At 38.9% G+C, this 15,021-nt stretch overlaps 1 protein-coding gene across 1 annotated transcript in view; it reads right to left on the bottom strand.

Moving 5' to 3' along the window:
* The window catches only part of LOC122794616 (basic phospholipase A2 4-like), a 247,186-nt gene that overhangs the window by 59,868 nt on the left and 172,297 nt on the right, over positions 1-15,021 (bottom strand). The window contains exon 3 of the mRNA XM_044063188.1: positions 1,995-2,101. Coding sequence (XP_043919123.1) covers positions 1,995-2,101 — 107 coding nt within the window. The remainder of the gene's footprint in view (positions 1-1,994; positions 2,102-15,021) is intronic.

Here is a 15,021-nt window from a genome sequence, read left to right as displayed (position 1 = left end):
AATGATATTTGGCCAACATAAATGATGCAGGATGTAGTGCTTACTTATCGGTAACTTAGGCATAAGGAAACCTGTCCTTTCCCCATTGTAGTGTGATCTCAGAGCTGGTGTATTTAGCAGGGATGTGTGGGCACAGCTCCCCACATAAGTGTCAGTTCACCATATACACCTCACACCCCTACTAATTATGTATACCAGCTCCGAGATTACATTAAAGTGGGGAAAGGGCAGGTTTCTTTATACCTATGTTATTACTTCTTTTATGTTGGCTAACTATGATCGTTTAATGTACATCTTTATGATTATATGGCCTTTCAATTAAAGGAAGGTTCGATGATTAGATTTCAATGAATGGCCGTTGATGAATGTGCCATTTGATGATTAAACATAGACCCCCGCCATGTTGGTATTATTGACAAACACTCCCAACTTAACATTGACCTGTATGTAGTTCACTGGACTGCTAACTATTAAGGATGAGGGCATTTGTTCTAGACAGAAAAATGTCACTAACAGTGTTGCAGAAAGATCTGTCCTTGTCCCCTCCTCTTTGATATATATTTCTGTGACATAAAAGCTGACAACAAGGGGTACTGGCTGAGTAAGTTTGCCGAAGATTGCAAATTGGAGGTGGTTGTCAAATTCCATTCTGATACTCAGTGTCCAGCAGGGTTTGGATCAAACAAATGCTTGGTGTATGACTCATGAGCTTATCCTTGGGCGGGTGGCCTAATGGTTAAGGTGTTTGCCTTACAAACACAAGGTGCAGGGTTTGAGTCTCACAAGGGGTAATTGGCTAAGCTTAAAATGGCTTGCAAGAGCAGTTAGCTTAGTACTAACCTATGAACTATGAACAAAAACTGCAGCATAGTTTCCTTTGGTAAATCTGGCATCACTACTACTTACCATACAGATAACATTCCACTTAAATTTGACAGAGTCATCAGGGACTTGGGGGTACAGTTGTTGATAACAGATTCTACTTTGACCACCATGTCTCTGATACTTTTCCAGGTCAAGCATACAAACATATTTTAATTACAAGCTCTATTGAACATCCCTCTTTGTGCTATCAAATCGAGTTTGACTTTTATGCTGACTGCAGGAGTTTGAATGTGATTTATTATGCAAAATATCAAATGTGCAGCAATTTTTATGCAGGAAAAACAAACCGGATGCTGAAAGAGAGTATGCTTCAACATGTTGGGGACATTCACAATAAAAAAACTTAAAAATGCTTTAGCTAAACATAGATCTGATTCTGGCTCTGTTCATTGTTTTAAATTTACTGTTTAGAGTGCAATGAACATACCATTAGAGGAGGGGATATCAGAAATATTACTGAACGTGCTGAACTTAGGTGGATTATTTTATTAAAAGCAGATTCTCCCTGTGGTTTGAATAATAATGTTTTCATGAAATCAGTTTTACAACCATGTGGCTTAAGGCATTGATTTTATAACTTTCTAGAATGATCTTATGAATGGTTTTGCCCTACCACTTCCTGAGAAGTCATGTGACCTGATTGTTTTTTTTCTGATTGGGTAACTTGTACTTTTAACAGTGCTACAGTTTGTAGGTAGTATTATGATGTAGAAGCAGCCTCCAGCTGTGAAAGTGCTTACCATTTACTTTTTGGTTTTTATTATTTTTCAATTAAAGTTTTATAAGTGTGTGGTGGTCGAGCTTGTTTTTACGTGAAAGATTTAGAGACATGTAAATGAGCTGATAATGAGGTCTTTCCTCATTCTTGCTAAACATGTCACTGAATCTTATTTACCAAGATCATGGAACTTGCCCCTTTTAACTGCAGCAGTTTGCTTTCCTGGTGGAGTGCTGTCTGAATCCCACCTTTTATCGCCTACATTATTTCCTGTGAACAGACAATGTTCATTTGCTATGTTTCCACAACAAGGTCATGAAACCACAGTTAGGAAAGAATACAGTGGCATTTTGTTACAAATAAAATTTAATCTTAAAAGAAAGATGCTTACCACAGGAAGGATTACCATTGGAGCAATAAACCTCAACATTTGTTGACTTAGGATTACAGTTCTTTAGTTTCAGCCAGTCGTAACAGCAGTCATGTTCAAAACAACACCTGAAAGAATAATTGAATACTAATGATATTTAGAAATCTCTCTCAGCTATGATAAATTGCTTAACTTTTTAAAAACACTAGTAATATTCAAAATAAATTCCACTTTTGGGCAGGCAGGGATATATCTATCTGATTATGATGAATTAATTAGTTCTGGTACACACACATATGCACTTGTGTTCTACATATGTATATTTAAAAACAGAGAGAAGGGAGATTGTATATGAATGGAGTACAAACTAATACAGTGCAGCTTTTGTGATTTTTTTTAAACATTTTAAGTTGTTCCTTATCTTCATCAGTAGGAGGGGATCTTGCCTCTGAAATCAAGTAGAATGACCATTGTGTCGTCTTTTGTTAATTTCTTCAAATCTTTTGGGTTTCTAATACCATAACAGGAATGGGCTCCATTCCTAAGTCAAAGTATGATTAAAGTTCATGAAATTATTATTGTTTCAATCTTTGTCAGCCAAAAGTGCTCTTCCGAACACCCACAATGTTCCCAGTAATAACTCTTTCTGCAATTCATACTGAGTTACATATCTAAATACAATTGTAGATTATTTTTTATAAGACCCATTGCTCCTACTACTACTGGAACTGTCTGGGCATCTTTCTTCCACATTGCTCCTGTTTCTGCCTGCAGATCCTGATATTTTATGACTTTATGTCTCTATGTACACAAGACTCTGTAGTCACTGGGTGTGGTGATTTTAATGATCAAGGCTACTTTTGCCTTCTTTTCATGGACCACTATATCCAGTTTTCTAGCATCTATCTTTTGAACTGTTGGCAATGGGTGATCCTATGTGATATAAGCTTCATCATTTTCTAAGATGCTTTCTGGCTCATGTTTCTAGTGTTTTTCATCCACTACACTCCCCAGTGCAACAGTCTTGCCACATTATTATGCCTTTCAGTATACAGTCCTTCTGCCATTAGTATGTCACAACCAGCAGCAGAGTGTGTGACTGTTTCCAATTCAGTTTTACAAAACCTACATCTCTCTGTTTCTCCCACATGTTCAATGGACTTTGTAAACCAGCAGCCACTACTGTCTTGGGCTGCCAATATTAACCTTTCATCTCTTGTTTTAAATTTGCCTCTCCTTAACCATTCCTGCATTTATTCCTGATCAACATGAGGTTCTTCCAGAAGTTTTCTTAACTTGCAACTATATTTATGATTTTCCACATTTCTTGCCTTCTCATCTGGTCCTTCACCTTATATTCTTCCTTTTGTTTTTTGGCACATTCAGTTGCTGCCTGGTTTTTATCTATTTCTGGTTTGATTTCTATTCCTGCTTGACGCCAATATGCTTCTGCTAGGTTAAGCAGAGAAGTCATCTTAGATTTATTCTCCTCATGTTTCAAAACCTTCACTATATTTGGGTCTTGTGAGGTCAGCAGGTATGTGTAGAGTCCCATGATTGCAGATCTATACATGTAATCAATTTCAAGGAGGACCATCCCTCCTTCGGAACGGGGAATATATAATCTTTGTATGCAATGATTTTTATAAATCATTTGGTGAGCATGAAGCATCTTTCCTGTTTTCCTATCTAATCTATCCAACACATTTTGGGGCCAGTCAGTCACTCCAAAACTGTAAGTTAGGACAGGAAGAGCAAGTTGGTTTATAGCTTGGATTTGTTCCTAGATGGCAACACTGTTTTCAGGATTAAGTCTTCTAAAGTGTTCCTTACTACATTTTACTCACATTTGTTCATGTTTTATTGTTGATCCTTTATCAGTTCCAAATTATTTATACACTCCCTCTTGCTCAAGTTCTTTTATATCATATTCCTGTCCCAAACTGATGTTTTCCTGATGTAGTTTTCTTGCTTTAAAGGTTGATTTGCACATTTATCAACACCAAATGACGTTCTTATATCATCTGAAAAAAGTTTTGACAACTTACAGTTGTACTTCTCTTGGTGTGTATTAAATTTGATGCATATGAATATATAAAACATCCCAGTCTATATGTAGCTTTCAACCTTCCCTCTCAAAAACATGGAACACTATGTTTCATAATGTGGAACAAATGTGCTAAACTTTGGACACTAAGTAACAACTTCATCTAGGATAATCACAGCATGTTTATTACTTTCTTCATTCTTATAGAAGTTTATTTTGTTAAATTAATATGCTTAAGTCTTATTTATCATCAATATTTGTTAAAAAAATCTTAATGACTATGAGGCAGAACCTCCCAATCAGCTATAATGTGGAACATAGTATTTTAAGACTCATAAACCCACATAAGCTGAAGTTCTTAAATACAATCATCCTAAACCCAGAAGTCCTCCCAGACATTGCACTTAAGGCCTCCCAGACATTGCACTTACAAAAGTATCCCCAATAACTTTAGAAGAACTCTTACAAACACTGCACCCACCAAAACAAATACAGTGACATCTCAATGTGTCTCAGCATCTAAGCTCATAAGGCAAACCACCACACAATCCAATATTTTGGCCACAGGAGACTCCATTATGAGACATACTGACATCCCACTCACCAGGATGAGTAAGGAGAAAGTCATGGTCAGTTGCCTATCAGGGGTCAGGATCTGCCACATCGTGAATGCACTCTGGTTATTGGATCACAAGTATCAGTATGACTCAGTCATAGTCCATGTGAGTGTAAATTACCTAAGACATACTTCCATGAAGTATATGAAGAGAGACATTATGAAGGTCTCTGACTATGTGTCCTAGGTAGGTATGTGCCTAACACTGAGACACATTCTACCTTCTCCAAGAATTATGCCACAATATAAACAGATAATAACTGACCTTAATTATTGGATTAGTTTTTGGTGTAATATGAAGGCGGTACAATATTTGTCAGCCTGGCAGGATATGATTGACTGACCATGCTACTTTGTCAGGGATGGTCTGCACCTGTCTCCTTTAAGTTTTGAATAATGGCTAAAACCTTATCCACCCATAGTTCCTGTTTTAGGTATTGCCAACCTGATAAACCTTCTGACATAGCAAAACAAACCCAAGAAAATCAAACAGGGTTACTGCTAAATGCCAGGAATCTAAAAAAGAAACTCCACTCCCTGTAAGCTCTCCTCACCCTGTAGAATGTAGATGTCTATGTGGTCACTGAAACATGGTGTAATGCCATGGAGAGCACCCTGGCAGTGCAAGACTATAATACCTGCCACACATTTAGACCAGCTATTGCATAGGAAGGGACAGAAGGTGGACATGTCTCAATTTACATCAAAAACAAAGACATCTCAAGGCTGGTCAAATACTATGACTCACTTGTTCTTCTCAGCACCTAAATTACCACAGGCAAAATCCAATACCATATTGTTACAAGCTATAGCCCCTACTCTGTTACCAAGGAAATCCATAACACACATTTAAAATGATTTGCTGATGATTTACAATTTACCTGTGCACCATGATTTATGGTGCACAAACAGCCGAACAGTATTTCTGCCCATCAGCACACATTTTTAGCTTATTCTTCTTCTTTAGGAAAAACATTTTAAAATCTACATTTTCCTTGCACTGACGCCACTGAGTAAAACAACTGAATTCTAACTTTGGTGACATCAGTGTAGGAAAAACATCTTTTGCATTCATAGACTTTAATGGTCGTACCATCACACGTGTGAAGCTGCCCCATTAAAGTCTATAGACACACTGCATGTTAACCTAAGATGACATCAGCCTAAACTATTTAAATTTATTTGGGCAGTGGTTTAATAAAATGGTTATCAACTGTTTTATTAAAAACAGTCCATAAACATAAGGATGGACAAACTGTAACATGCATGACAGCACTTGATTCCTCAAATGATGTGTACATAAACATTGGCAAACCACTTTAAACATACTGGAGATGCTTGCCATTTAACCCAGTACCATATTCACGGGTGACGTTAATTACCTCACTATAAACTGGGAATCATGCATGACCCCACATAGGCAGGCCCAGAGATCCCTGGACTTTGTAAACACAAACACCCTAAACCAGCTTGTCCGTACACCCACTGCAGTGCTAACATCCTTGGCCTGGTCTTCACATACATGGGAGAATGCTGTACCCTTCCTATTATAATGTCCACATTGGTCAGGTTGGGCAATAACACTGTCTCATTTGAAATAAAAATAAAACCTGGGATTCCAATTAACATTGAAACCTTTTGGAATTATTCTAAGGCAAACTTTCTGCTATTAAGTGGCATCCTAGCAAAATTTCAGTCTCTCCAAGCCCTGAACTGCCTTTGTGGACCTGTTCATGAAAACCCTGTACAATCATGTTAATGGCTGCATAGAGACAGCTGTACCTATTCAAATAAACACAGGAACAACTCAAAAAAGAAGCCACCCAAGTGGAATCCCAGCACCAATAAGTTATATAACAAAAAGAAGAAAATCATGGCAAAAATTAGGAAGTGCAATGCCCAGCAAGATAAAAACTCCCTCATTCATCTAAACAAGAAACTCAGAATGGCTAAGTCTAAAAAAAGAAACAAATTTGAGATAAAAATAGACTTCTAGGCCAAGGACAATCACAAGGCATTCTTCAGATTTGTCCACAACCTCAAAGGCAATACACAACAATGTGCTGAGCTATTTGTAAATGGAGACACTTATATTGAGCCAGAGGACACAGCAAATCTAATTGACATTGACCAAACTGATGTTGACACTGTACTCTGTCCAATGTAATGGAGTATACCTATACACACATACATATATAAAGACATTCAAACATACACAAGCACCTGTGTGTGTGTGTGTGTGTGTGTGTGTGTGTGTGTGTGTGTGTGTATACATACACATGTATATATGTATGGGGTTATGCTTTCATTTACAGAATTTATAAATACTGTTGCTGTTGTCTGTCATGAAGAAATGTTCAGAGAATATAATGGTGAAATAAAATCAAACTCATTAATAGTGAAATATTAATATATGTTGTTTATGGCAGTTTAATGAATTGTAGTAACATATACAACGCAAACTGATGTACATACTTGTGTATGTAATTTGTTTTATTGTGTTAATGTGCTTGTTCCTGTAAATAACATTTCAATAAAATATTAAAAAATAAAGAATTCTGTAAACACAGCACATTAAACAGATGCAACCCTTTATAAAAACTAAAATCAAACTATTAAATTTTATTTTGCTCTAATTTAAATGATTTTAGCTACTTAACAAATATCTGTTACATAACTGGTGTAATAATGAATTTAATTTACCATTTTCAAGTTCTACAAGGTAAATAAAATATTAACATTTGAAGGGTCTATATCATATCGTCAAACTTGTATAAGTTCGAACAATGTAAAATCAAACCCAAAAGTCCAAAACCGCACAATAACAATAGGGGAAAAAAATCGCTGTTCCCTAAAAAAAAAAAAAAAATAAAAAAATAAACAACTAAAGTGGGTGGGCAAACTCTGAGATTGCACCACAGTGGAGGAAATAGCAAAGCCCCAAAAACGGCCCACCTATTTTTTTCCCCCGGGGGAAAAATGTATGTGCCATGGCTTCGCTATTTTTGCGTTTTGGACTTGATCAACGCTCAGAACATCAAACTGAAAAGATGTTTGGTGATCTGTTATGGTGGGCCCATTCACAGAAGAACAAGAAGGTGAGTGTAGCATTTTTTCACATCTGACCTAATATTATCTTAGAGTCTTTGAGTGGTGTAGAGTTTGGGGGTGTGGGGGCTTGCCTGCACTTCAGGGATCCTCGAGAGCTTGGCCCCTGCAAAAAAAAGTTTAGTGAGTTAAAACCTTGTTAATGTCACTATTATTTTGACTAGAGACCCCTTCAAGGTTTTTGATGTTGATGATGTTTTGATTTTGATGTTGAAGAATCACAAGTCAGTGAATTAAAAAGTTTTGATTATACATGATGGCATCAAATATAAGACTAATACACAATATGCACTGTAGAAATGCAGAGTATTAGGAAAATTAAACAGGAGGCAGGTTCAATGTTAGAAGAAAATTCTACCCAACATCAATGCTTTATGAAAAGTGGCGATTATTACTAAATAGAAAAATACTAAATTACATATAGTTTTTTTAAGATGCATCATTCATTTAATGTATGAGTCTCACAAGAATCATATACTGCATAAAACATCAGAAATTAAAGATGATGCAAATCATAGCATTCTGTCTCTTCCCAACTAACATAGGTTCATAGGTAAGTACTAGCTATCTGCCTGAGGGTATCTATAAGCCTAGCCAAAATGTGTTCGTTTTCGCCGCCCCTTTAGATTAGTTCCCTGTGCCTCAGTCCAGCAGAGTCATTAGTTCCCTGTGGCTCTGTCCAGCAGAGCCACTGCATTGATCCCCAGGGTAAATTTTCTGTTTCCCATCCCCTTGTAAAGGTTTCTCTTGAAGAGTGTTAGTGAGGGGCTCTGCTTAATGTAGATTGGAATCCTGTTCCAAAGCATGGGGAATTTCTGTGGCTGGAATCTATCCCTCCAGCACATCCTATTTATCGTTGTGGTAAGGTTTAGATCCCTAGAGCGTGTGGCTCTTGGGGATTTGTTTTTCTTTTTTTTTAGGTGGAGCATGTCCATCAATTCTGGGTTGGACATGGCCTTGCATGTCAGGCAGAGATCACCTCTGAGTAAGCGGTAGGCAACTAAGTACAGCTGGAGTTTCTTCAGTTGGGCTGCATAGGGCATATGTTTGAGGCCAGTAATCCTCTTGGTGAGGTACTTCTGTGTTTTTTTCAGCTGTTACAGGTGTCTTGCAAGGTACATCCCACATGGGGCATTGTACTTTATGATGGGTCTGATGAGTGATGAGTAGAGAGGCACAATAACCTCTTTTGTTCTAGATGCAAACTCTTTTGTGATTAGGTGGGCCAAATAGAAGGATTTTCTAACCACCTTGGCAATATGATTATCAAAGGAGAGATTACTATCTACTTGGGTCCTCAGATCCCTTATTTCATTTTCTGCATTTAGGGGACTACCACATATGTGGTAGTTCGCAGGTACTTTGTTTTTCAAAAGGGGATGACTATGCACTTTTTGGCATTTATCTTGAGGCCATGATTTTGACACCAGGTATCCGTCTCAGTGAGACTCTTCTGGAGGATGTCTGTTTCAGCTGGAGAGTCAGTTATGGTCCCCAGTTTGCAGTCATCTGTGAACTTGGGCAGCCATTGTCCACCTGTGCTTGCTTGTACCTCTGAGAAGTATATACTGAACAGGAGGGGTCCCAGGACTGAGCCCTGGGGAATACTACTTGTAACTGGTTTAGAGTCGGACCTAGAGCCTGCAACTCTCACCGTGTGGGTTCTATCCATGAGCCAATTGGCAACGCATCTCATGATGTAGGGGGTTCTGTTCAAGCTGGTGAGCTTGTCTATAATACCAGAATGGGGAATGGTGGCAAAAGCCTTTGTGAGGTCTAGGTAGGCTGTGTGGACCTCCTTTCCCTCATCTAAAGCCTTGGTAACTGTCTCAAAGAAGTCCACCAGGTTTAGGAGGCATGATCTGCCCTTAACAAAGCTAAAGGGTCCAATGTTTGAAGGTTCCCCATGTCTCTGTTAATGAATTCCATGATGATGTGCTCCATAGCCTTGCAGACCAGGCTAGTCAGGCTTATAGGGCAATAGTTCCTGGGGTCCATTGTGGCTCCACCTTTGTGGAGCAGGATAACTGTTGCTGTGCGCGACTCTATGGGTACATAGCCTGTAGAGAGGCTGAGTTTGAACAGTGTGTTTAGGTAAGGGGTTAGTTCATTTTGCAGCTCATGTAAGACACAGCCTGGGACACTGTCTGGTCCCATTGAAGCTGTATTTTTGGATTTGGATAGAGCTGTTTTAACCTGTGTGTTAGTGATTGCCGGGGCACTACATTCTTCTGGTATGGTTATGGGCCCTTTAGGGGGTGAGAGGGGGGTGAAGTTTGCACTAAACCTGTCTGCCGGAATGTTGGCAATATCAGTCAGTTCAGTGTATTTTGTGCCATTCTGCATTAACTAAGAGCAGATCTGAGAATTTCCACTTAGGTTCTTGACATAGCTAAAAAACGCTTTGTGGTTATCTTTGGAATCCTTGGCAATTTTTCTTTCGAAGCTAGCCTTGGATGATTTTATGAGGGATCATAGTTTCTTGCTGATACTGATCAGGGATGTCTTCCCTTCTTGGGATTTTACTCTTTTCTGCACTAGTTTCCTCCTTCTATTGTATAGCTTGTTTATGGCAGGGGTCCACCAGACTGGTTTCCTTTTCTTGGAGGAGTGAGTCTTGGTTTTGCTTGGGGATAGCATGAGCCATGAATTCTTGCAGGTGCTCATAGAGTGCCTTTGTAAGGGATTCAGTAGCTTGGACAGCATTGTCCTTTAGCATGGGGGCTGTGAACCTTTCCACCTCGGTCTTAAGTAACTTGAAGTTTGCTTTTGAAAAGTTTTTCACAGTGGTTTCCTTGATTGGGGTTGGGGCTGAATGTGGATATCCAGAGTGATTAGTCTATGGTCTGATCTAACCAGTGAGGGTTTGACCTCTGGTTTAGAACACCGGTCGTCCATGTTGGTGAAGACCAGATGCAATATATTGTAATCTCTGGTGGGGGTGTTGACCAGTTGATCCAGGGTGTTCGAGTTTATAAATTCCAGGAAGCGTTGGGCAAGGGAGTTAGTACTTGAGTAGTTCTCCCAGTTAATGTTTGGGTAATTGAAATCACCCAATATTAGGGCATTTGGTAGGACCATCATATTTTCCAGTGTCTCGAGAAACACGGAATGGGGGTCCTGGGTCATGGTGGGTGATCTGTAGCAATCTGCAATTTGAATTGCAGTTTTTCCTGTTGTTAGTTACACATGGATGATCTCTGAGGCATTGTGCTGTGCCACTAACCTGGAGGTGTGGGTATCCTTGATGAATATGGATACACCCCCACCTTTTGTGTTTCAGTCTGGGTTCTGTGGCCGAAAAGTATGGTATGAGTTATAGCCTGGTAGTGCTTGTGTGCTCTCTGGAGCCTTAAAAAAGATTTCTGTTATTGCACAGATATCAATGTTCTCCATACTGAGGAGTGCCTTGAGTTTTTGAGGTTTAGACTTCTGGTGTTGAGTACCATTACCCTCAGTTTTTGGTTACTTGTGCTATTTATGGTGGTGGGTTTGTCTTTTGAGCCTTGCCTAAAAAAAGGCACTATGGGGGTGGCAAACGCCTTGACCAGTATTAGAAAGCCTAAGGGTGACAGGTGCAAGGCATCTCTTGGGAAGCAATGTGGCTTATCGAGCATGTCATCCCAGGTGGACAGATACTGGATCCCATATGAATGACACCAGAAACTTAGCCAATTGTTGAAATTGATAACTTTTTCTTTATACTGTGGCATCATTCTTGGTGAGGGCAGGATGCTACTCAGGGTCAGGGTCATATTGGCTTGGGCTACGTGATCAGAGAGCTCTTCCATGTCTCTTTTCATGTAGTCCAGGGAAGTACGTCTCAGGTCATTCACACCAACATGGACAATGACAGAGTTGTATTTGTACTTGTTCTGGAGTGACCTGAGTGCTTGTGTTATGTGGCGGATCCTGGCGCCTGACAGGCAGCTAACTGTAACTTTCTCCTTGTCCAGCCTTGTTAGTGGGACATCAGTGTGCCTGACTATAAAGTCGCCTATTACTAGTGTGTTGAGTATGTTATTTTGCCTTAAGGGCTGTGATTGCGTGACACACTGATTATGTGAAGTATGTGTTTCAGGGTTTATGATGGGGTGTGGAGGTTGCTTGTGTGTCTGCTTTGGAGGTCTCTGGTGCTTTTGCAGATTTTTATTTAAAGCATCCGAGTATGTTTTCGTATATTTATGTGTGTTATTTGCCGGTGTTGGTTTAGTAGGTCTATGTGAGACTGGTGGTATGTTGCAAGTATTTTCCTTCTCCTCTTGACTGTCAGTTCCAGTCTTGGGTTGAGAGAGCATTGCCTCCAGTCTGGCTGCATAATTGCATCTCTTGCATATATTAGTGTTTAGTGGTAGGAGGAGAGGGATGTCTGTGTACATGAGGCAGTTGTAACATTGCCTCAAAATGCACAGATTCACCAGTTGGACTGGAGACTACACCTGAAACTGCCCTTTGGACATTGCTGTTTTACTGATTAGCTGGTAGAGACGAAAAGAGAGCCTTGTCCTTCTGGACAGTATAGGGGGTCTACTGCTAGGGTTAATTAGTGCTTACTATGAGTTTTGAGCAAGTGCTGGGCTGTGAAATGAATGGTTTGAGTGCTTAATTTGAAATTTTGTCTAGTTCCAAGGGAAAAATTGAAGAGCAGACTTCGTGGAGCTGGGAATAGTTTAACCCTAGTTAACAGGCACTGCCCGGCATGCAAAACCGCGCAAATGCGGTTTTTATAGCAGGGAAATTAAAGAGATAGAAATTAGCCCAAAATGGCCAATAAACTACTAACTGCTGGGCTACAGCAAACAAGGCACACACATTTCAGAAAGAAACAGATGAAATAAGCAGTCACAATAAGCCTTTAACAAGAAATTCCCAGCTCAGAAGGGTAGAATCTAGCCACTCCTCCCAAAAGAGTGCAGACCACAAACCTTCTTAATGTAAAATAACTGGCCTTAAGGCCAAGTGCTTAAACCAGAACTAATACACTTTTAGAATAACAGACACTGAGCCTTCAATCAGCAGTTCCCAACTTAGAAGGATGTAAGCTACCTGCCCTGCCATAAGAATGCAGTCCACAAACCTTCTTAATGTAAAACAACTAGTCTGAAGCCCAAGTGCTTAAACCAAAAGGCTTAGAATAACAGTTACAATTTAATCAGGCTACTACCAAGCAGTAATAACTGCAGCAGAATAATACAATTGAATACTTTTAAGAAGAAGCACAAGCAAAATAGGGTAATAAAGTGGGAAGAAACAAAATTACAGTAAAAGCAGATGAATAAAGTGCAATTTTATATATATATATATAACAATAGAAAACAAGCAAACTGATTTAAAGAAATTACTCAATTAACCAGCAAAAAAACTCTAAACTGAGCCCTTTTCCAGCAGTCTTCAATCTGACAAGTTCTAACCGCACACTCCTGCCACTAGGGTGCAGGGGAACCTTCTCCAAAAAAGATTTTCTGGATTACTGCTCAAGTTATACAAACAAAGCTAGATTCAGCAGGCCTGAATTTAGCCTATGCTACAGCAGACAAAGTCCCTGAGTTTATTGGCCATTTTGGGCTAATTTCTATCTCTTTCATTTAGAAAAACAGATCAAATAAGCAGGCACAATAAGCCTTTAACCAGGAATTCCCAGCTCAGAAGGGTAGAATCTAGCCTCTCCTCCCACAAGAGTGCAGACCACAAACCTTCTTAATGTAAAATAACTGGCTTGGAGCCCAAGTGCTTAAACCAGAACTAATACACTTTTAGAATAACAGACACTGAGCCTTCAATCAGCAATTCCCAATTTAGAAGGATGCCAAAAGACTTAGAATAACAGTTACAATTTAATCAGGCTACTACCAAGCAGTAAAAATGCAGCAGAATAAACACAATTGGGTACTTTTAAAAAGAGGCAAAAGCAAAATAAGGTAATAAAGTAGGAAAAAACACAAATACAGTAAAAGCAGATAAAGTGCAATTTTTTTATATAACAATAGAAAACAAACAAACTGATTTGAACAAATTACCCAATTAATCATTAAAAAAACCTCAGAACTGAGCCTTGTTCCAGCAGTCTTCAATCAGACAAGTTCAAGGCCTAAGTGGGTATCCCTACTCAGATGTTCTCTCTTTACTTGACAGGATGAACTAATGAGACTAGACTAGGATAGAGCTGGGATAGGGCTGAACAGATGGGAATGGTAGGAGTGTCTGAAATCAAAATATGATTTCACTGTACTCGGTTGAGTGAGCAAATGAGATGGGCCCAGGAGGAGTGCTCAAACACAAATTTACAGGAGGGGCGGTCAATTCCAAAGCCACCAAGATTAATACCACAAGAACAGGGAAGGTGGGTGGGGAAAACTCACTGCAGACAGGGAGAGAACAGAGAGAGAGCTCACAATTTCCAGTAAACAAATAAATAAGCAGATAAATGTATTACTCTTTTTAACACAATATTCAATGAAACAATAAACAGAAAAATAAAATTCAGTACTATCTTATAACACTACAAGTTTGTACTTATCTCAGCTTGTAATAAAGTTGATGTAGGGTATGCAGAAGCTAACCAAACAGCTCCAGTATGCAACTATTCAGCAGAAATAATTTCAGAGATAAGGGACTAAGACTTTAAGGCATAGAGAATCCCTCTAGGCTAAGACTTCTACACCGAATAACAATGAAGTGACAAGAACAAACTAACTGCAGACAGGGAGAGAACAGAGAGAGAGAGCTCACAATTTTCAGTAAACAAATAAATAAGCAGATAAATGCAGTACTATTTTTAACACAATATTCAATGAAACAATAAACAGAAAAAATAAAATTCAGTACTATCTTATAACACTGCAAGTTTGTACTTATCTCAGCTTGTAATAAATTAGATGTAGGGTATGCAAAAGCTAACCAAACAGCTCCAGTATGCATCTATTCAGCAGCTCCAATATGCAACTATTCAGCAGCTCCAGTATGCAACTATTCAGCAGAAATTATTTCAGAATTTTAACACAATATTCAATGAAACAATAAACAGAAAAAATAAAATTCAGTACTTTCTTATAGTATATATACTCATTTCAACTATGTTGCCATTTTAATTTTGTTTTTGAGCCCAATGTTTGCATGATGTGCCGTTTAGCATAGATGTGTTTGACTGTGCTCATCTGGCAGCAGTGCACAAAATGGAGGAATGGACCACCCAGATTACAGACAGGACCCAGACAGCCACATACATAAACTAGATGCATTCAATTAATACTATTGGCCATCGAGCAAACATGGTAAGC

Source organism: Protopterus annectens, chromosome 2.part1 (assembly GCF_019279795.1).
Source record: "Protopterus annectens isolate FY-2018-M chromosome 2.part1, PAN1.0, whole genome shotgun sequence".
In the NCBI taxonomy this organism is placed as follows: Eukaryota; Metazoa; Chordata; order Ceratodontiformes; family Protopteridae; genus Protopterus; species Protopterus annectens.
The sequence above is the reverse complement of the archived record's forward strand: the minus strand, read 5'-3'. Positions and strand labels throughout refer to the sequence as shown.